Source organism: Pseudocercospora fijiensis (assembly GCF_000340215.1).
Source record: "Pseudocercospora fijiensis CIRAD86 unplaced genomic scaffold MYCFIscaffold_6, whole genome shotgun sequence".
Lineage (NCBI taxonomy): Eukaryota > Fungi > Ascomycota > Dothideomycetes > Mycosphaerellales > Mycosphaerellaceae > Pseudocercospora > Pseudocercospora fijiensis.
In genome coordinates this window covers 3,167,564-3,187,257 of record NW_006921537.1, presented here as the reverse complement: position 1 = coordinate 3,187,257, position 19,694 = coordinate 3,167,564, and the positions used below count along the sequence as shown (strand labels likewise).

Here is a 19,694-nt window from a genome sequence, read left to right as displayed (position 1 = left end):
AAAAAAAATAGACCAAAAAGCGGGGGAGACGGCAGTGCAGCAGCTCTGAGGGGTTTACGTATATATATATATATATATATACGAGGAGCGAGAAAAGCTCTACGGCCTTAAATACTTCGTATTGTCTTATCTATAAGATAGCTGTCTTATCTATAAGACAGGTAGGTCTATTATAAGACACGTTAAATACCTATAATCTATCGTCTTATCTAAATTAGCTATAAGACAGCCGTCTTATCTATAAGACGGCTTATAAGACGCCTGTCTTATAAAAGATTGCCTCTTATCTACTATACTATCTTTTATAAGATAGATTTATACCTAGTTACCTTATATATCGCTATCGCTACCCTCGGAGGCATCTCCTTTAGATATAGCTTCTTGCCCTCTCTTAACCGCTACTCTTGCTATATCTATATATCGTAGTATAGATAACGACGAGATCGAGGACTTCGTACTAGTGCTAGCCGTATATATAGCGGTTTAATCGCTTCGAGTAATACTAGAGGCTATAGAGCGGCCGAAGTATAGGCCTCTAGGCAAAATAACTACTCTAGTAGTACCGGAAATGGGGTCGTTTTAGACGCAGGTTATATTAATTAGACCGCCGGAGTATTATTACGATGCAACGAGGCTTCGACAACCTGTTCTTAAGGCGTTAATTAACACTCTCGTAGACGATTATAGCCTTACTTATAGCCGTCGAGTGAGCGCCGCTAAGCAAGTAATTATATGCCTAGATATGCTAGTATATAAGAAGACAAACCGGCAGTTACGAAGGGTGTATTAACACTCGCTACTTACCGCGAGGCGCGCTATTCTAAGGATTAGTCGTCTATTATATACGTTGTTTCGAGACATAGCTAAACAGCCGACTGCCGAGTCTATAACCTTACTAGAGATAACTAATAATCTAAAGATATAGCTATACTTCTTAGGCTATATTAGCGCTCTTAACGGCTCTTATATTCCCTTTAAGGCGAAGAACGTACCGAATACTAGCGCGTATCGCAATCGTAAGGGTAGTATATCGTAGAACGTTCTTACGTATATAGATTTTAAAGGCAACTTTATATATATATTGCCTAGATAGGAGGGCTCGGCGGCGGATAGTACTATATTGCAAACAGCTATACGGAAGGGGTTAAAGATTCCTCGAGGAAGGTTCTATTTAGCGGATAGCGGCTATTTAAAGAACCTCGATTATGTGCTAGTGCTATACTAGAAGACGAGGTATTACCTTCGAGAATAGTACGCCTCTAAAATAAAGCCTAAGCGTAAAGAAGAGTTGTTCAATCTTCGGTATTCGTAGCTTCGTAACTACGTTAAGCGTAGGTTTAGTATCTATAAAGAGAAATAGCTAGTATTTAAAGAAGGTCTATATAAGGGCTATTCTACTGTCTAATAGGCGCGGTTTATTATCGCTATTTGCGCCCTTAACAACTTCTATAACCTCTATAACTAAACTATCGAAACTAAAGCGCTCGAATAGCAACCGGAAGACCGTAACGCGGGTTTCGACGAGGATAATATCGTAGAAGATAAGGTCGCGGAGATAGATCGAGTATCGATAGCGCTTCGAAGCAAAATAGGTATATATAGAGATAAACTAGCTATCTCTATATAGCGAGATTATACTGTAAGGAATGCGGCTAGCAATCCGTACGAAGATAATTAATAATAATAATAAAGAGAAGGCGGAGGTAGTAGTAGATATCCGAGTATAGTACGAAATCTTAGCTTAGTTCGGTACGTATAGGTCTTAGCGGTATTCCTTACCTTAAATTACTATTTCTCGTACCTTCCGGAACTTTAGTTAGATGCCTATATATGCCGTTATCACTCTCGCGCCTATCCTCGTCCTCTATCGGTATAAAGAAGGTAGGAGGCGGGTATTGCCGAGTTAGCGCTAAAAACCGACTGTTATTGCTGTATCGCTAGTTTCTCTATAGTAATACTACTATTCTTTGCATATAATAATTTTGATTAAGAGTTAATTAGCAGAAGCGTTATATAAAAAAAGAACGAAGAAATTTAGTTATAGCGTTGTTGAGGAAACTCGCGATAAAGTCGAAATCCGGAGGTTTTACTAAGCTTTAGGCTTAGCTTTATATGCGACAGAATTAGTAGGAGATATAGCTTGTTTACGGGGCAACAATATTGTTAGAAATAACCGTAATAGTAGCTTCGCAAGCAGTTCTAATAGATTTACGCAAAAACTAACAATATCTCTACGTAAATTTATAGTATAGATAAAGACCCTTTATTCTTTAAAATGTAGCTTCCCCGACAACTATTCTATACTATTACTGCTAATAAAAGCTACTTTGGCTTCTAAACTCGAGGTCCTATATCGACGGTAACTGCTGTTTAACGTACCTATAGAACAACTGCTACGCCGGATAATTAAAAGGTATGTTTTGAGGAACCATTTCCCTTAGATTCTATACTAATTAGGGTTCCATTTATAGTGCCGCCTACTTAAGAGTAGGCGGATTAGTTCCTCCTGTATCCGGCAACGTAGTAGGCGTAGACGCCTCTTTAGTAACGTCCTCGATATCGTCTATATTCGCCCTCTTCTTTAATAACTACTTTAGTGTTGCTTCTAAATCTTTGTCTAGACAACCTATAATACGGCTAGCCGTACCTTTATTCTCGAGAAGGTCTGAGAGTGCTATTCGCTTCGTAAAGGCAAGCTTTTAAATAGCCTCGCAATTTATAGCTTTACGAATAGCAGCACTTACGATAGTATCCTTCGGCGCGTTCGAATACTGTCTATTAGCAAGAATGCTTATTAGTGCTCGGTTTAGCGGCTTCTCGAGGTTAGTAATAGCAATACTAACTTTGTTAGTAGAGTACGAGCGCTATAGTTAAGACTCCGTTGCCTTCGGCTTCTTCGCTAACGCTATAACGGCCTATTTCTATAGTAATTAATAAGCCTATCTCTTCCTTCTACGACTAATACTGCTATTAGTACTAGACGACCTCTCGAGAGGTAAACTTAGCGCTTTGCTAGAAGAGGCTTCTTTATTAGATGCTAGCTATTCTTCTTCGTCTATAATAACTTCTTCTTCCTCTTCTTTACTACCTTCTTTACCTTCCTCGTCTACCTACTTAGCGTAGCGCTCTATAATCGTTAAATCTACTAAATCCGCGGCTTCGAATGCGCCTTTACCTATAGCGAGGTAATTACTAAACAATACCTCTAACTTGTTATAAAACTTAGGTAGGTTGTCTTTAAATAGAAGGCAATCTAGATAAGCGCTATAATAGCCTTCTTCTATATTATTATCGTCCGGTTTAGGCGGCTAACTACTCTACCTACTAATCCTTCTAAGGTGCGCTTTCTAGCGCTTCTAAGACGGCCGGAAGGTATTAAACTTATTACGTACCTACTTCGGTGCTAGGCTAATATTATACTTAGCGTTAAGCTCCTTCGTAACCTCGAGAATATCCGAGTCTAGAAACCCTTAGTTATTATTCTGCCTTGCTAGTCGGTCGATGAACGCCTATAGTATAGACTCGATTTGTGCCTCTATTTATAAATAAGGCAGCTATCTCGTACGCGGCTTATTTATAACCTCCTTCTTCGACTCCTTCTTCGACTCCTTCTTCGCCGCCTCCTTCGCTTCCTTCTTTGCTTCCTTCGTAGCCTTCCGCTTAGCTTATATAGTAGCGGCCTTCGTAGCGGCCTTCGGATTAAGCGGCGTAGACGACGACGAGCCCTTCGGCGGCATTATATAGCAAGAATAGCGACAATCGATATAGTAGTAGTAATAGCTAGGAGAGGTACGGTCTATAAAGGTAAGAGGAAGGTTACGAGACATCGCTAAGAGCGCTATTTTAGATAAGATACGTTAAATACCTATAAGATAGAAAAGATACTAGCTTATAAGACAATAAGGCTTAATAACCTGTCTTATAGATAAGACAACCGCTTATCTATAAGACGCGCGAAGTATTCAAGGCCTACTATTAATAGAGAAGTTCTAGTGCCGCGATGATGGTATACGCACGCGCCCAACCCCCTGACCCTGACCCCTGACCCTTGACTGGGTTGATCTACTCGCACGGGCACACCTGACGCTACCCGAGCTCGTAGTCTCGTACCTGATAAATTGACATGCGTCGGCACCGTCGTACGGCCTGATCCTGGTAAGACTTGATATGCCGCTCGATTTTGTCCTCCTATAGGTTGCCACTACCTGCACGTGGTACACACTCTCTTCTATGCCCTCATTCTTGCTCATCGACATCGTCTTTAGTCATCGCGGCCCATCTTCACTTCGAGATGAGAGCAGCCTCTTTCGCTGCCAGCGCGGCGTGGCTGCTCAGCACTCTTCAAAATGTCGTCGCGTGGGGACCGCGAGGAAGCCCGAATGGCCCACCTGGGCGGTATGGCGGACCTTGCGAGCATGGCGAAGATTTCCAGCCAGACTTCATCCTGCGAATAACAGAAGCCAACGTTCCAGTCGCGTGTCAGAATAGGACTTCAGTACTAGCAAATGGCACATCGCCTGGCCCGCCCATTCGACTTCAGCCTGGCCGGAGAAGCTGGATTCGCGTCTATAATGACATGGAGCGTTGGAACACCACAATACATTGGCATGGGCTGAGTCAGCGGATGGCACCTTTCAGCGATGGCACCCCAGCAGCAAGTCAGTGGCCAATTCCGCCGGGCCACTTTTTCGACTATGAAGTGTATCCGACGAAGAACGAGAGCGGCACCTACTTCTACCACAGCCATGTTGGCTTTCAGGCAATGTCTTGTGCAGGCCCACTGATCATTGAGGACCCTGCGGAGGATCAGCCTTACAGGAATCAGTACGACGAGGAGCGCATCGTCCTCATCACCGATTACTACAACCAGACCGACGAGCAGATCGAATTCGGTCTCTTGAACACGACATTCAAGTGGCCTGGTGAAGTCAATGCAGTGCTCATCAATGGAGTTGGTGTTGCGAAGGGAGAGACAGCTGGCCAAGGCGCTTGCAAGCTGCCCGTGATTGATGTAGAGCCCGGTAAGACGTACCGCATGCGCTTCATTGGAGGCACCGCCATCAGCCTGGTCCAATTCGCCATTGAAGGTCACCATAACTGGACGATCATCGAAGCCGATGGTAGCTACACCAAGCCGTACACCCTTCCAAAGGACTTCAGATTCATGCAACTGTCCAGCGGACAGCGTTTCGACGTGCTTTTCAAAACCAAGACCGTGGCCGAGCTCAACGGAAAGACCGATTACCTCATCCAATACGAGACCAAAGATCGACCCGCCGTCTATCGTGGCTATGGCGTTCTGCGATATTCCGGCGGCAAGCCCAACATCACCACAGCACCAAGCACACCTCTCTTCAAGCTCAGCAACCACACCTACGACTGGCTCGAATACGCCCTCGAACCCCTCAAACCCAACAACTTCCCCCAAGCCTCCGAAGTCACCCGCCGCATCCTCATCGACAACCGCCAAATCGGCCTCTCCGCCGAAATCATCTGGCAAGCAAACGGCCTCAACTGGACCGAACTCCTCTCCTCCCCCTACCCGGGCGAAGAACCCTACCTCACCCACATCTACAAAAACGGCCCCTCCGCCATGCCCAACTACACCGCCGCCCTGCAAAACGGCGGCTGGGACCCTCACTCCCTCGCCTTCCCGGCAAAACTCGGCGAAGTCCTAGAAATAATCTGGATCAATACCGGCTCCTTGGTGAAAAACGGGGGTGGGCAGGATTATCATCCTTTCCATGCTCACGGGGCTCATTACTACGACATCGGCTCGGGGAATGGAACGTACGATCCCATCGCCAACGAGAAGAAACTCGCGCATTACAACCCTGTGCTCCGCGACACCACGAATCTATACCGGTACATCGACAAGACCACCGCGGGGAGTCAACTTGGTTGGAGGGGGTGGAGGTTACGAGTTACGGATCCGGGGGTTTGGATGATGCATTGTCATATTTTGGCGCATATGATTATGGGGATGCAGACGGTGTGGGTGATGGGGGATTTTCAACAGGTTACGAGGATTCCGCTTTTTGATGCGGAGAGTTATCTCACGTTTGGGGGCAGTGCGTATGGGAATGAGACGTTTAGTCCGTGGGTGAATCACTTTTTTGAGGATGCTGATGAGGAGGAGGTGTAAGGGAGGGGAGGATGATGGGGAGGGGAGGTTAAGGTCGGGAATGACGGTACGACTTGATGCATCCATCATATGAGGCGTTTAAAGGTCTGGTGTACATAATCTAGCTCTGGATGGGTGGGAAGGGGTGTGACATGTGTATAGATATGATACCTCATGTAGCGTTGAAAGTGCAAGTTCGACACGCTAGCTAGCTGGCTTGCTTTCTTTTTCCTTGCCTTTGCTGCATTTCTCCTCACCTCACCCGAAGACATACGCATCATAGATCTCCGGCCGAGCGAATATAATACTTCGAATTTTTTTCCCCCCACGGAATGAATTAATCTCAAGAAGACCTCCTGTCCATACATCTGCAGTCCCTTGTAGTCGGTGCCACGAACTTCCCGTATGCTATATCCAATCACACGAGAAACGCCTGCCCAGCGTCGCCCGCAATTCTCAATCACATCATCAATTTCATCGTCGTCCTCGCCAATTCGTTAGGACTGCGTGGGCTGGCAGACTGAGTTGAAGTTTGACGTTTTGCTTACTTGTGCGTTGGTAAGTAGCCATCATTTTTTCTTCTTCTTTTCTTTCGTGTGTGCATGTCTAGTACACGCTGCTGAAAATCCCGCTTTTTTGTCGGTTGGAAAAAGGCTCTTGGTTTTCTCAAATAGCCGGTAGGTATCGTGATCTGAACTTTTTCTTTTTTCTTTCGTCGATCATTCACGAAGGTATTTTGGACGTGAACAACAGCAATGTATGTTGTAATGCCATCATGAGATAAATGCGTTCATGTTTGGCGGGTTCAAAGGGCTTGAAACCATCATGCTGGATGGAGTGCGAAAAGAAATGATGGGCGAAAAGGGAAGAATAAAAACAGTTTGATCGCAAGATGAAAAAGCAAAAAGGAATTTTGGAGACAGTAGGAATCGAACCTACGTCCAGGACATGCCTATTAACAATGAATGAAGCATGGGCTAATGAATTGCCCACCTCTAGTGAATCGAGGTGCCTGTGCCCAACCGCTAGACCACATCTCCTAAGGCCGCAAGCCGCATTCTGACTTGCTGAAGGTCCTAGGTTCTTGACTGTATATGAAGTGTAAAGCATGGTACCATTGGGTGAAAGTGGAGAGGTAGCTTGCTTGGAAGCTTGGTTTGTTGCAGCCTGATATCTGGATGGAGGTAATTCTGCTCAAACTCACTGCACCGGCGGCTCGGGAGGCTCTTCTTCTTTCGCGTCCGGATCAAGTCCAAGATCAGCCATCATCTTGCCCGGCCTCGCAAGTCGAAACGCTACGCTGTCTCGCAGTCCCATACTCGGGCTCTCAAAATCTTGGAATGAAATTTCGCAGCGTGTGAAGCGGCATTTCTCGAGGATGCGGTGCGAGGCGAAGTTCTCCGAGTCGGTGTAGCCTTCAAGCACATCGTGACCACCCGCAGTGCCTTCTGGGACGCGTTCCCAGTACCTTGGTATGAAGGCTTTCAGTGCTTCGGTCGCGTACCCTTTGCCCTGCAAATCTGGATGAATCATGTAGCCGACCATTGGCCAGTGGAAAGCGCCCACCATCCCGACGATTCGGGATGATGCAGTCGCCGCACCACATGGCGATTTCTCTCGGATACAGAAGTTGAAGACGTGGCGGCCAAGGGCTCGAGAACTGACCCATCGTGCAGCCTGATCTCTGTTCTGCACCGGGGGATGAGATCTGGAAGCTGTGAGCTGAGCACGTCTCCAATCGGGCATAGAGAACATGCCGCCTACGTACGTCCACTGCATCACCGATTCGTGCTGGAGAATCGGGAGGATGCCGTCGACATCGTCCATGGACATGGTTTTCATTTGCAGCCTTTCTGTTTCGAATGTCACAATGCGTGGCTGCACCAGCTGCTCGGGATTGGCTTCATCCGCCGCGGTCTTGCTGGCGATGGCGGGAGGCATGTTGTCTGAGCATTGTCCTGACTCCGATGCATGTCGACAAGGAACCGCGGAGGCGCAGCAAAGAAAGTGGTATAGAACAATCGGTCCGAATTTGGCTTGGCTGGCCTGGATGTCATGTCTTTGCTGACGGATGTTTCTCCTCCCTCTCTGTATCGATGCAAATCACTGTCGCGACAATACGATATGCGAGCGGACCAGCCAGCACCGACATCCTGCATGCTACGCGACCCGGGCAGCCGATCCTGAGGTATGGCGAGGATGTGGACCGACGCAGAAAACGAACATCGAGCATGACCCAAGGATGGCTTCCAGGCGGTCTTCAATGCAGCGAGGATACCTGCGGGCTGCAATGTTGGGATAAGAGACGCAAGCAGGGAGGGGGGCACGCTTCAGGCACATATAAACACACCCAATGACGAAGAAGAGCCTGGATATCCAGATTGAGACATCATGAACAACTGCAGCGTAGAATAGGCATCGTGTCCGCGGGCTCGAAAGGAGAGAATACGGGCTCTGAAAGCTTCGTTTGCGAGCGCAACACCATCATGCCTTGAAGCGGTGGATCATCAGCATCATTGAACGTGTGTGATGAACCATGAAATGCATCATGATGTACAGCGACTCGTCTATGAACAACGCAGCTCATTTTGCATTCACTGCATACCAGTTCGCCTTTATTTGCCTTGGCTCGGACGTCCAATTGCGATTCGCAACCACCGACCATCCTTTCCCCTCGAGCAAGATTGACACAATGACATTGCCAAAACACGCTCTCGCCTACGAAAATTGCACGCTCGATGAACTTCGCACGTTCGTGCAAGACCGCGGCCTACATAAAACCGAGCATTCTCAAATCACCCAGGAAGAATGTATCCGCCTACTTCGTAACGCAGATAAATCCATGACCTTCCGATTCACAGCTCTCGCTGGCGAAATTCGCAACCGCATTTACGACGAGCTTCTAACACTCAACGACGTTGGCAAATGCCACCCGCAAATCCTGCGCGCTTCGAAGAGCATACATGGTGACGCTTCTGAAATGATCTACTCAATTAACACTCCTACAGCTCGCTTCGTGGCCAACCACCTATTGTTCCTGGAGACGCGTCGCGCTCCGCATGATTATCGATACGAGCCGATCATGAAGCTCAATGCTCCACCTTGGCCACTTTCATTTCTCAAGTTCGAAAAAGTCCGAATTTTACTCGACGAGGAGGCACTGTACGACGCCGTGGATCAAGGCCATCGTCGATCAGCTTGGGAGGACGTGTCTCGATCGACGGCTGAATTGTAAGTAATTCGTGATCCACTTCTTCCTCCCGGGATACATGCTCACGCATATGTTGCTCAGGTATACACTGGTGTCATTTTTGCAAAAGAGCACATCACTGAAAAGCGTGCTCGTCGAAGGCAAGGCTTACGAGACAGTCAATCACTTAGGACGGGAACCGAGCACGATCTCGTTGATGATGCAGTGCTCCTTCGCAATCAGTCGCCTCTGCGCTAACTTCAACGTCGACTTCAAGGGCATGGACCACTGGCCGGGCTTCCAAGCGAAGGTACGTGCGCCAGAAACTGCTTTTCGACTCCGTTACAATCTCAACGGTAGCCCATCCCATTTCTCGAGGTGGAGAGCTACTTTCTTATGAACCCTTTGCTAACCGGCCTCGATTCCAGGTGCGTGAGGATGCTCTAGCTCACGCAGACCTCCTAACCCACGATCTCCACCTTGGCATGCAATGCATCTCCACCGAACGTATCTACTGCCACTCCCTTCTAGGCACGCTAGGCAAAATGGTCCCTCTCGAAGTGCTCGAGGAGTTCCGCAGACTCAGCCATACGATGTGTTGGAGATACGACGCGGTGTGCTGGTTTGATGCAGATATGGAGCAGCATATGAAAGACATCATCATCAAGTTGACTCCGATTCTTGACAGGGTTTATGGCTTGGCGGCTTCGCGTTTGGAGTGTCGGCGGCGATGGGATCGGAAGACTGAGGAGTATGTTGAAGCGCATGCCATTCGCTTGAGCTTGGATATACGGTATGGGTGAAAGGTTGATTTTCTGATTGCTCTTGGCGGAATTTGCGGCTATCACTTGTGAAGATCGCTTCCTCAGTTCGACAACAACAAGGCTTCAGTCCGCTAGCTAGCTGTGCATGAGACGATGGTTTATGTGAGCATTTGTGAAGATCACTTGCAAAACCTACTCCCACAAGACTGCAGCCCGCTCCGCATCCAGAATCACGGCAACTAAAGTAACACGGGAAACGATGTCTGAGTTGAAGATTTATGTGAGCACTTAAGTGTACAGACCGCTCTTTTCAGTCCAGCTGCAGGGCTGTTACTTGAGTAGCCCGGTCTTCATCAAAGGCTACGGTAACTCAGGTATAACGGAAAGAATTTCCGAGTTACGTCCATGACATTTATAGGAGTTGTAGCTCGAGTGAATTCCAGCTTGCACACGCATTGACGTTAATCCAAGGGAATTCCTGCAAGGAGTCTTTTAGATAGATAATGCGAGATGTGATGTATTTTCGGAGAGGGTTTCGACAGACACTGGCGATGAGAAGGGTCAGAAGGTATTGTGCGAATCAAGATCCGATGCTTCTTTTTGATTGGCGTTGAGGACTTTTATGACTGTACGAATTTGGTCTTGGTTCTGGCGCCTGCATATCTATTTAGCCAACTCTTCCTAGGATATCATACGCACTCTTCTTAAAGTGAAGGAGAACGCAGAGCAAGGTGAACGGGAAGGTACAGTTGAAGTGCAAGCTTTCACGCTCACGATACAGCCACTCCTGGGCAGGTTGACCGCGCTCTCAGCATGACTTAATTCATCGCCTTCGCAACCAACTTCAAAACCTCCTCAGTCGTCTTCCTAGAGTTCTCCGGCGCTTTCCTCACAGTCTGCCACACCTCACCATGCTTCGGCTCGTTGGCCGTACACTGCTTGATGATTTGTTCCTGCTTCTCCTCCGTACCATGCTGAACCAAAAACTTATACCACCAAGCCCAGCTATCACCAAGATCTGGATCGAGCGTGACGGCCTTGAGGAACCAACTATCAGCCTTGTCCAGCTTACGCTCCGACCAGAAAATTCTTGCAGCAGTGACGAACAGGATGGGGTCGTTTTCGACTTTCTTGATGGCTTCGAGGATGCGTGGTTTGCGTTTCGTGCGTTCTTCCAAATTCCAGATCCGCTCGGCCCAGATGAGGCCTGAGTTGGGGCATTCTTGGAGTGCCTGGGCCAGTTTCTGATTTGCGGCGGGAAGGTTCTTGGCGCGAATTTCGAGACGGATGGATTCTGTCCAAAGCCGGTCGTTCTTGGGTACCGCTAGTCGTGCGCGATCAAGGGTGGATCGTGCTTTCACGACAATGCCCATGCTCTCTTCCAGACGTGCAGCGAGAATCCAGAGGGGGACGCTCTTTGGACACTGCCGGGTGCCGTTGCTGAACGCTTCGCGAGCTTGCGGCTTCATACCCTTCCCTTCGTAGATCTGACCCTTCATCATCCACAACTTATCGGTCCTCGGGAATGATTGTAGTCCTTCGTTGACGAGTTCGAGAGCGCGGTCTGAGTTGTTCGTCTGCCGCTCGAATGCCACACTTCGTACAAAGACACGGTCAGTCCTCGCCTCTTCTCGCGCTTGGGCGAGCAGCATCCGAGCGCGATCCTCTTGTCCGTTATCTGCTTCGAGTTTGACGGCAGCAAGATAAATATCCTCGTTCTCCGGGTTCTTGGAGAAAGCTTCTCCCAACACACGACGGGCCCCTTCAACATCACCTGCAAGCCATTTCTCACGAGCCAGCTGCATCCAAAGCTCTGAAGATGTCGGAATACTATTCACAGCCTCTTCCAAGATGGACCACAGCTGCTCTTTCGAACCGGCCTTTCGCTCCAGTTCTGCAGCAGCTAGCCATACGCTCTTTCGAGTGTAGAATTCTTTTCTAGCAGCAGAGTATATCGCACGAGCAGTCTCGTACATGCCTCGGTCCATTGAGCTTTGCGCGTCGTTGAGCCAGATCTGCTTGCGATCATCGTCTGGGTCAAGTCCGAACCCGATCGTCTCTTTGATGATAGCGCGGCAAGTCAACGGCGCACCTTCTTCTTCACATGTCTCTGCCTGTGAGATCCATTCCTCACGCTTCAGCATAGCAGACTCACGAGCAAGTGCTTTGACTGCACGCTCCATGACCTTCGACACCATCGCTTCCTGGCCAGTCTGTTCTTGCAATCGCGCCGCGGCGACCCAGATCTCGTAGCTTGCCGGCACAGCCTTTCGTGCCTTGTTGAGAACGACTTGTGCCTGCTCTGGTGTCTCAAGTCGTGCAAGAGCCAGCCAGAGCTCGACTGAGAGAGGAATAATCTCAGTAGCCTTTGCGAGCAAGAGTTTAGCATCGTCGGGGTTCTCCTCCAGATTGACTGCCTCTTTCCAAATAGCGACTGACTGCGGAATGTGATCTAGTGCTTTTCGCAGCACGCGCTTCTTCGATGCAGGAATCGTCTCGAGTTTCGAGGCTTCGATCCAGAGTCGCACTGATCTGTCGTTGTGCTCGATGGCCTTCGCCGCGATGATCTTGGCGTTGGCGTTATCGTTCAGTCGCATACTCTCCAACCAGACATCCTCGTTCTTGGGACACATCTCGCAACCTCGTCGAATCACGTTTCTGGCAGCCACAATCTTGCCGGCGTACTCCTCCAGACGTGCTGCTGCAATCCAGCCCGGTCCATGGCGAGGATTCGTCTTGATGACTGACTCCAAAAGCACTCGTGCACGCTTGATATCACCCACCGGAATATCGCCTTTCGACAGTTCCGTAGATGCTAACGCAGTCATGTAGCCTTTCGGGTCAATGCTCGTGCTCGTTCCGGCAGAAGCAGTCTCCGTGCCCGCCGCTGCTTTGTCGAGTCTCGCTTTCAGCACCTTGTCTCGTGCAGCACCGATGTCCGCAAAATTGGTCATGGTCCCATCAGCCTGCTCATTCGATGCGCCGTCTGCCTCAGTCGCCATTCCTTCATCTTGAATCTCGGTCCCCAGCTGCCCGCTGTCCCTTGCACCCGCCAACACGCTGTCCGGCACAGCATAGAATCGTTGTCGCGTATTTTGCTTGCTCCTTCTATTCTTGCCGGTCAAGTCTCCCACTTCGGGAATGCTCGCCCAATCTTCATCACTGACTGTCCCGAGGGCTCGTTTGAGATCGGCGAATTGTTGCTGGATCTTGGGATTTTTGGCTTCGAATTCTTCTCGTTCTTTGCGTTCACGCTCTTCCCTGTTGTCTCTCAAGTCGGCAAGTGCTCCACCACACGAGATAGGCTGCAAGAACGATGAACATGGCTTTTCATGTGATAGATCGTGCTGGGGAAGGGAATGTATGGGGCAGACTAACCTTGACGTCTTTCGACGCTTGCTCATGCGCTCGTCGACATCTTGGTAGATGCGATCAGCCTCATCGTCCTCGCGATCGTAGTTGCCGCTTGCGAATAGACCTTCCTCGTTCTCGGCATCTTGATATCGGTCGTCATCTTCAGCGTCGTCGTCCTTCTTTCCCTTCACACCGTATGCTGTTGGTGGCGCATTCCCAAGAGCTGCGGCGCGCTTTGCGAGTGCTTCTTTGATCTGCTCTTCTGAAGGTCCTTCGCGGGCGGGGCCAAGATCGGATCGAGTGGTGAAACCTGTCGCACCACGACCTAGACCAGCGACGTAGTTTTCTGGCGCTTGTTGCGACAGAAAGTCCTTGCGACCAGACATATTGGTGCAGGCGTGATCTACGGTCGGGAGTCGGAAGTCTCGAAGTGATGAGTGTTTGCATATGGACTGAACTGTCCATAAATTTAAGCTTTCTTACGCGAGTCATGCTCAAAAAGCGAAATGACCTCTACAGAACATGAAATGATTTGACCTCTGATTTCCAAATCATCGACATAATTTACTTCCTCTCCCCAACCCTCGCCTGGTCCACGACCTCCGTCTCCTCAGTAAAAGCCATCTCCTGAGCGCTCCAAAGCTCCGAATAGATGCCATCATGATGAATGAGCTTGTCATGCGTGCCCTGCTCTGCGACTTTCCCATCCTTCAAGACGATAATTTCATCACTGTCATAGATCGTTCGGAGACGATGAGCGATGAAGACACTCGTCCTTGCCTTGTCCTTCAAGATGGAATTGATGTTGTGCAAGAGAGTTTGCTCGGTATGCGTGTCGAGTGCAGAGGTCGCTTCATCGAAGAACAGTAGAGGCGCGTCTTTGAGGATGAGACGACTGACAGCTAGTCGCTGTTTCTCCCCTCCGCTAATCATCATTCCTCGCTCACCGACCATGGTCTTGTAGCCATCGGGTAATGACTCGATGATGTCGTGGATGCGAGCACGTTTTGCTGCGGCGATGAGTTCTTCATGCGTGCATGTGATTTTTCCATAGCGGATGTTGTGCTCGATCGTGTCGTTAAAGAGAGTTGTGTCTTGAGGCACGACTCCAATGCTCTTTCGGAGAGATTCGAGAGATACTTCTCGGATGTCCTGACCATCGATTGTGATTCGGCCTGATTCCACATCGTAGAATCGGAACAGCAGACGTAGGATTGTCGACTTACCACAACCTGACGGTCCCACGATGGCGACCTTCTTACCCGCGGGGATTGTCAAGTCGAGCTTCTTTAAGATGGGTCTGTCGGCACGGTATCCAAATGACACATTTTCAAACTTGATCTCCCCGCCCTTGTTGAGGAGAAGAGGCTTGGCATTCGGCGCCTCCTTCACCTGCACGTTCACCTTCTGCAGATTGAAGAGAGTCTCCATATCTAACAGCGATTGTCGGAGCTCGCGGTAAACGCTGCCCAGAAAGTTGAGTGGAACGGACAGCTGGAAGACGAGCTGATTGACCATGACCAGATCTCCGACGGTCAAGTTCGCGCCGGCCACCCCTTGAGCGGCCATGTACATCATGCCGGTCAGAGCCGTGGAGAAGATAAGATTCTGACCACTGTTCAGATACGCTAAAGATGTAGCAACTTTGATGCTGGCATCTTGGTAGTTTTTCAGTGCTCCATCGTATCGCTTGGCCTCGTAAGCCTCATTATTGAAGTATTTGACAGCTTCGTAATTGATCAGGCTGTCTACTGCGACAGTCGCACCTTTGTTGTCGGCAGCATTGGCCTGCTTGCGGAATCTGGTTCTCCAAGCGGTAGTGGCGATGGTGAACCAAGAGTAGGCGGCCATTGTGCCCACGGTGAGAGCTGCGAACTTCCAGCCATAGTTGTAGGTCAGGATGCCCGAGACCAGACTGATTTCAAGAGCCGTCGGTATGATGTGGAAGACCATGCTCGTCAGCAGGAAGCTGATGCCCTTGGTACCACGATCAATAGCTCTGGTGAGACCTCCTGTCTGTCTCGAGAGATGGAAGTTGAGGTCCAGCTTCAGGAGATGTTCGAAGACATTTCCAGCGACTTTGCGAATTGATTTCTGCGAGACGGTGGCAAAAACGGCGTTTCGAAATTCTTGGAACACTGTTGCACCTATCCTCGTCGCTCCATATGCAAAGATGGCAGCGCCAGCAACAGTCATGGCCGTGCCTCCAACAGCAGCGAAATCGATGTTCATGGAATCAACAATGCTTTTGAAGTAGAATGGTACTTGCACGTTGAGGACCTATATACTCTATCAATGCTGTGGGTTGGGGAAAGACGTGGGCGCTGAAAACGCCGAACGCACCTTGGCGCCTACGAGCAAGCCAACACTGAGGCCAACCCTCATCTTGGTGCTGAAATCATTCTTGGGCCACAAGTACTTGGTCATATCCTTTATGATGGCCCAGTCCGCCTTCCTCTGCTCCTTGTTCGAGACAGTCTGCTCGGCAAGCAGCGGATCAGCCTTGACAGCGGGCTTGGTTGCCTTCTGCACGTTGGCCTCCTCTTCTTGCTTTGCTTCTTTCACAACAGCTTCTGGTGGTCCGACTCTGTCTTCTGTGGGCTCACTCTGGTTCTGTGGCTCCTTCTGTGCTGTCGTTGCTCTGGCATTGTCCTTCCTGTGCCGAGGTGTATTCGCGAACACACGCTTCGCATGCCATGAAGCTTGTATATGTAGTGCAGGCGTCGGCCTACGTGTAGAAGCAGTGCATGGTCTTAGAGCAGCCCGCAGGCCGACTCTGCTCACCAACATGCTCCTTCACCTCCTCTTACTCCCTATCTGGGCCGTGAAACCATCTGGATGCGGCCGTGGTGCACTTATGCTCCTAGATGAGGACCTTGATGACTCTGGTTGAGGGCTCAATGGCTGGCGAGTGCAAACTGTAAGTTAGTTCTACAGGCTACGCAGACACGCAGGAAGATGCAGCCTCAACACAGGACCAGACTGTAGTGCGGCAGAAGTGGCGTCGATCGGATAGCGTGCTTGAGCAGAAGAAGTTGAAGCGAGGCGAGGCTCGAGCGAGATCGGGCTACAGCCAATCGTAAGGCAACAATGATTTCTGCCTGAATGTGTCTCTCGTGGAAAGGTCCCTGCTAAACAACTTTCTCCAAACACAGATCTCATAATGCGCCGGCGCGCGTTGGACCATGTCTGCGCATCCTGCAGGCAGGTCAGACACTCCAGCAGCTTGACTGGAAAGACGAGTCGACGATATGTCCAGATCAGCGCAACACCTTCATCAACACAGCCAGTACAGAGCTTAGAAGCGAGCAGTCCTGCAAGCTCAAGTCCCTCAGCTGGTATGGCTGCTTCATGAGTAGTATGACCATGTGCTGTAGCTGATCAATGCGTGTAGATGCGCGATTCGAAGTGCTCGGCAGCCCCTTCTCCCTCCTCTCCGCTTCGATATCTGCTTCTCAGAACCTGTATACGCGAAAAGGCACGTTAGTAGGATTCAATGGCAAAGCGGAAAATGTGAGGCAGTACATGACACCGAAATTGACCAAAACTGACTCTCCCAGGCCGTATCTACCCTCTCTCTTCTTGAGCCATTCCGACGAGCACTTCTCGGTATACCATTTGTCTACCAGCGAATCTCCTCGACCTCTCCATATACAGCGCTCATAGCTACCAAATCGCCCATCACATCTCTGGTCGTAGTACATCTGGATGGCAGATTAGACTGGATGGTGGCGAGAAGAAATGCTTTACTAGCATGGACAGGACATACACTCCAGCTCAGGCCGCGATGGAACATGAGAATGAGCATGGCACATTGGGGAAACACGACTGTGACTGGCCGGGGGCTACTCGCTCTGTCAGGCAAAGGTCTTATCCACCAAATCTCGCTCAAGGCTGGCGAGGACTATGTGGTGCATCCCAGCAATGTGATTGCGTACAGCATGATGCAGCATGCGCCGCAGCCGTATCGATTCAAGTCGAATAACCTGCGCTTGCAGATTCCGAACCCGTTGACCCTCCTTCCTGACACGAGATTTTTCAGAACAGTGCGGGAAAGCACGGCATACAAGCTGTTCAGAGATTTTGCTCTCACAGTCAGGACGTGGACGAGGAGAACGATCTGGGGCGATAGGGTGAGTTGATGAACGTGGTGGAAACTTAAGACTCCTGCTGACTCTGTCTAGCTCTTTCTACACTTCCATGGCCCGGCGACAATCCTGCTTTCATCCAGAGGAGCACGAATCACAGACGTGCTTTCCTCGCAAGACGTCAACGAGATTGCGGATAGTCCTGCTGGAGCTGTCCCATCCGCACTGCATGCAAAGTCGGCAGCTGAATCCGGCGCAGCTCTCACAGCTCCGCCACCAAGACAGTCAGAACAGAAACTTACATACGCGAGCGTGAACAAGGGCACAGTCAAGTTCGACGATGCCAAGGTACCTGAAGGTAGTACGGCGCCCGCCACAGAAGAGGGCGGCAAGTCTCCAGCGGCAGGAACCAATGCTCAGCTCACACGATAAGCACAGAACTTGACATTCCAGATACCCAAATAGTTCAATTTCGGGTTCCGCATGCAGACCCGAAGCTGCTTCACTCATGGCGCATTCTGTACATTCAATAGAAATCTTCGCGGCCGAAGATGGACTCAAAAAGACTTCAGCAGTCCTCCTTTCAGCTTCTCCGTGGCTTTCTTCAGTCAAGCATTCGCTGGTACGTGACCAGTATTTCCAATCCTAATCCCTCTACTAATGACATCCGAGCACGTTGGATCGTGACTCGTAATCGACAACAGTACCTCAACAGTTCAGCGTCTATGTCGAAGTCTTATCCAGACTCACTCCGACCTCTCCACCAGCCCCAACCCAATTCGAATTATTCATCAAAGACCAAGAAATCATACTCCCATTCATCGCAACAATATCACCTCTCGCCGTCGACTCCGCAGTTGTGATCTCGATATCTAAAATTAATACTCCTATAGGAATCTAATCCTTTAAAAATGACCCTATTCCTATCCTTAACTATATTTATATTTACCGTTCGAGTCGACTTCTTACCTAATAAAAAATGTTCGCAAAGCTCCTTAAGGGTTAGAATTAGAGATAAACTATAGTATAGTTTTCTTTTAAAGTTTTATTAGTAAGACCTTAGTCTATATAATAAAGGAACTTAGGTTTTAAATATAACTCTAAAATTTAATAAGATCTACTATAACGTAGTATATCTTAGAATTAGTAGATATAGAGATTTAATATCCTAGTCGATAGACCTATTAGTAATCCGAGCTAGATTATAGTAGTTTTAAGGTTAGAGAAGTATTTATATAAGGTCTAAGATACTATAATTAATAGTAATAAGTAACTGTCCTCTTGCTTGTCTAGACTCGCTATATAAGTACTATCTTTGCCTACTAAAATTATTCTAAGCTACTTTATACTATCTTCCTCTAAGGATTATCTTATATTCTAGTTTAAGTAGATAGAAATTTAATCCTTACCTCGTTCCTTTAACTTTTTTAAAAACTCCTTATAATCCTTCTATTTATTTATTAAAAGCTACCTATTAGCTACCGACGTCTAATCTAAACGCCGTATATTTAAATCCGCTTTCCTACTCTCCCTCTTACTTACTATCTTAGCCGCAATCCCCTTAGGAAACGGCTCTATAGTCCTCGCTCTTCTATTATTAAGTAGTATATCTATTCCTTACGAGTTATCCTAAATTTTTTACCTTCTAAAAACCGCCCTAAAGTAAGGTAACTAAAAAGTCTATAGAATCTCCTTTTATAATGCGATCGTTTTATTATTACTTCGTATCTAGAAAATCCTATTATAGATTAGAGTAATATATAGACGTCGTCGTCGCTTATTTTCGAAGGCGTTATAGATTTAATAGAACTCGCGGGAATCGCTACTATAGACTATATTAATATCGAGAGTTTTATCTTTTTAGAAAGAAGAAGAAGGAGGAGATATAGGTACCTTAGGCGATTTCTAGAAAACCGTATCTACGTCTAGTATTAGGATATTAAACCCTAAAGCTAAAATATTAGAATAAAATTTTAGTCGTTTATTTATTTATTTTTTATATACTAGTATATTACTCTATATATTTTCGTTTTCGCCTATTACGAAGAGAGTAGGGTCGTAGTAAGCGGTTCGGTTTTTTTTAGAAGAGGGTACTATATATAGATAGGTCTAGGGCTTAGAAAAAATTGTTAATTCCTGTAAGAAGGGTATGTTAGTAGGTAGATAGGGTAGTA

General features: G+C 48.3%; 7 protein-coding genes and 1 non-coding gene across 8 annotated transcripts; 3 read left to right on the top strand and 5 right to left on the bottom strand.

Annotated features, from left to right (window-relative positions):
* Window positions 1-3,989: 3,989 nt before the first annotated feature.
* Window positions 3,990-4,256, bottom strand: MYCFIDRAFT_176567 (uncharacterized protein; the record flags this gene model as incomplete). The annotated part of the gene is made up of 4 exons (XM_007930307.1): window positions 3,990-4,041; window positions 4,081-4,110; window positions 4,136-4,173; window positions 4,203-4,256. The coding sequence occupies 4 exons, from the start codon at window positions 4,254-4,256 to the stop codon at window positions 3,990-3,992; spliced, it is 174 nt and encodes a 57-aa protein (XP_007928498.1).
* Window positions 4,257-4,302: 46 nt separating this feature from the next.
* MYCFIDRAFT_204249 (uncharacterized protein) lies at window positions 4,303-6,330 on the top strand. The gene has a single exon (XM_007930306.1). It carries the CDS (start codon window positions 4,577-4,579, stop codon window positions 6,143-6,145), a length of 1,569 nt encoding a protein of 522 aa, XP_007928497.1. The 5' UTR covers window positions 4,303-4,576; the 3' UTR covers window positions 6,146-6,330.
* A 708-nt stretch (window positions 6,331-7,038) lies between these two features.
* On the bottom strand, window positions 7,039-7,164 carry MYCFIDRAFT_t54. Its single transcript has one exon. It is a non-coding gene; the product is annotated as a tRNA-Arg (tRNA).
* Window positions 7,165-7,324: 160 nt separating this feature from the next.
* On the bottom strand, window positions 7,325-8,065 carry MYCFIDRAFT_140868 (uncharacterized protein; the record flags this gene model as incomplete). The annotated part of the gene is made up of 2 exons (XM_007930305.1): window positions 7,325-7,832; window positions 7,893-8,065. The coding sequence occupies 2 exons, from the start codon at window positions 8,063-8,065 to the stop codon at window positions 7,325-7,327; spliced, it is 681 nt and encodes a 226-aa protein (XP_007928496.1).
* Window positions 8,066-8,228: 163 nt separating this feature from the next.
* MYCFIDRAFT_211797 (uncharacterized protein) lies at window positions 8,229-10,272 on the top strand. The gene is made up of 3 exons (XM_007930304.1): window positions 8,229-9,355; window positions 9,417-9,624; window positions 9,743-10,272. Exons 1-3 carry the CDS (start codon window positions 8,661-8,663, stop codon window positions 10,115-10,117), a joined length of 1,278 nt encoding a protein of 425 aa, XP_007928495.1. The 5' UTR covers window positions 8,229-8,660; the 3' UTR covers window positions 10,118-10,272.
* A 591-nt stretch (window positions 10,273-10,863) lies between these two features.
* MYCFIDRAFT_72157 (uncharacterized protein) lies at window positions 10,864-13,858 on the bottom strand. The gene is made up of 2 exons (XM_007929871.1): window positions 13,457-13,858; window positions 10,864-13,339 (listed from the first exon to the last, which is right to left on the bottom strand). Exons 1-2 carry the CDS (start codon window positions 13,816-13,818, stop codon window positions 10,897-10,899), a joined length of 2,805 nt encoding a protein of 934 aa, XP_007928062.1. The 5' UTR covers window positions 13,819-13,858; the 3' UTR covers window positions 10,864-10,896.
* A 15-nt stretch (window positions 13,859-13,873) lies between these two features.
* On the bottom strand, window positions 13,874-16,222 carry MYCFIDRAFT_217179 (ABC transporter, ABC-B family, HMT-ATM type; the record flags this gene model as incomplete). Its single annotated transcript, XM_007930536.1, has 2 exons — window positions 13,874-15,712; window positions 15,776-16,222. 2 exons carry the CDS (start codon window positions 16,220-16,222, stop codon window positions 13,997-13,999), a joined length of 2,163 nt encoding a protein of 720 aa, XP_007928727.1. The 3' UTR covers window positions 13,874-13,996.
* Window positions 16,223-16,816: 594 nt separating this feature from the next.
* On the top strand, window positions 16,817-17,952 carry MYCFIDRAFT_140759 (uncharacterized protein; the record flags this gene model as incomplete). The annotated part of the gene is made up of 3 exons (XM_007930303.1): window positions 16,817-16,945; window positions 16,993-17,565; window positions 17,617-17,952. 3 exons carry the CDS (start codon window positions 16,817-16,819, stop codon window positions 17,950-17,952), a joined length of 1,038 nt encoding a protein of 345 aa, XP_007928494.1.
* Window positions 17,953-19,694: the final 1,742 nt, after the last annotated feature.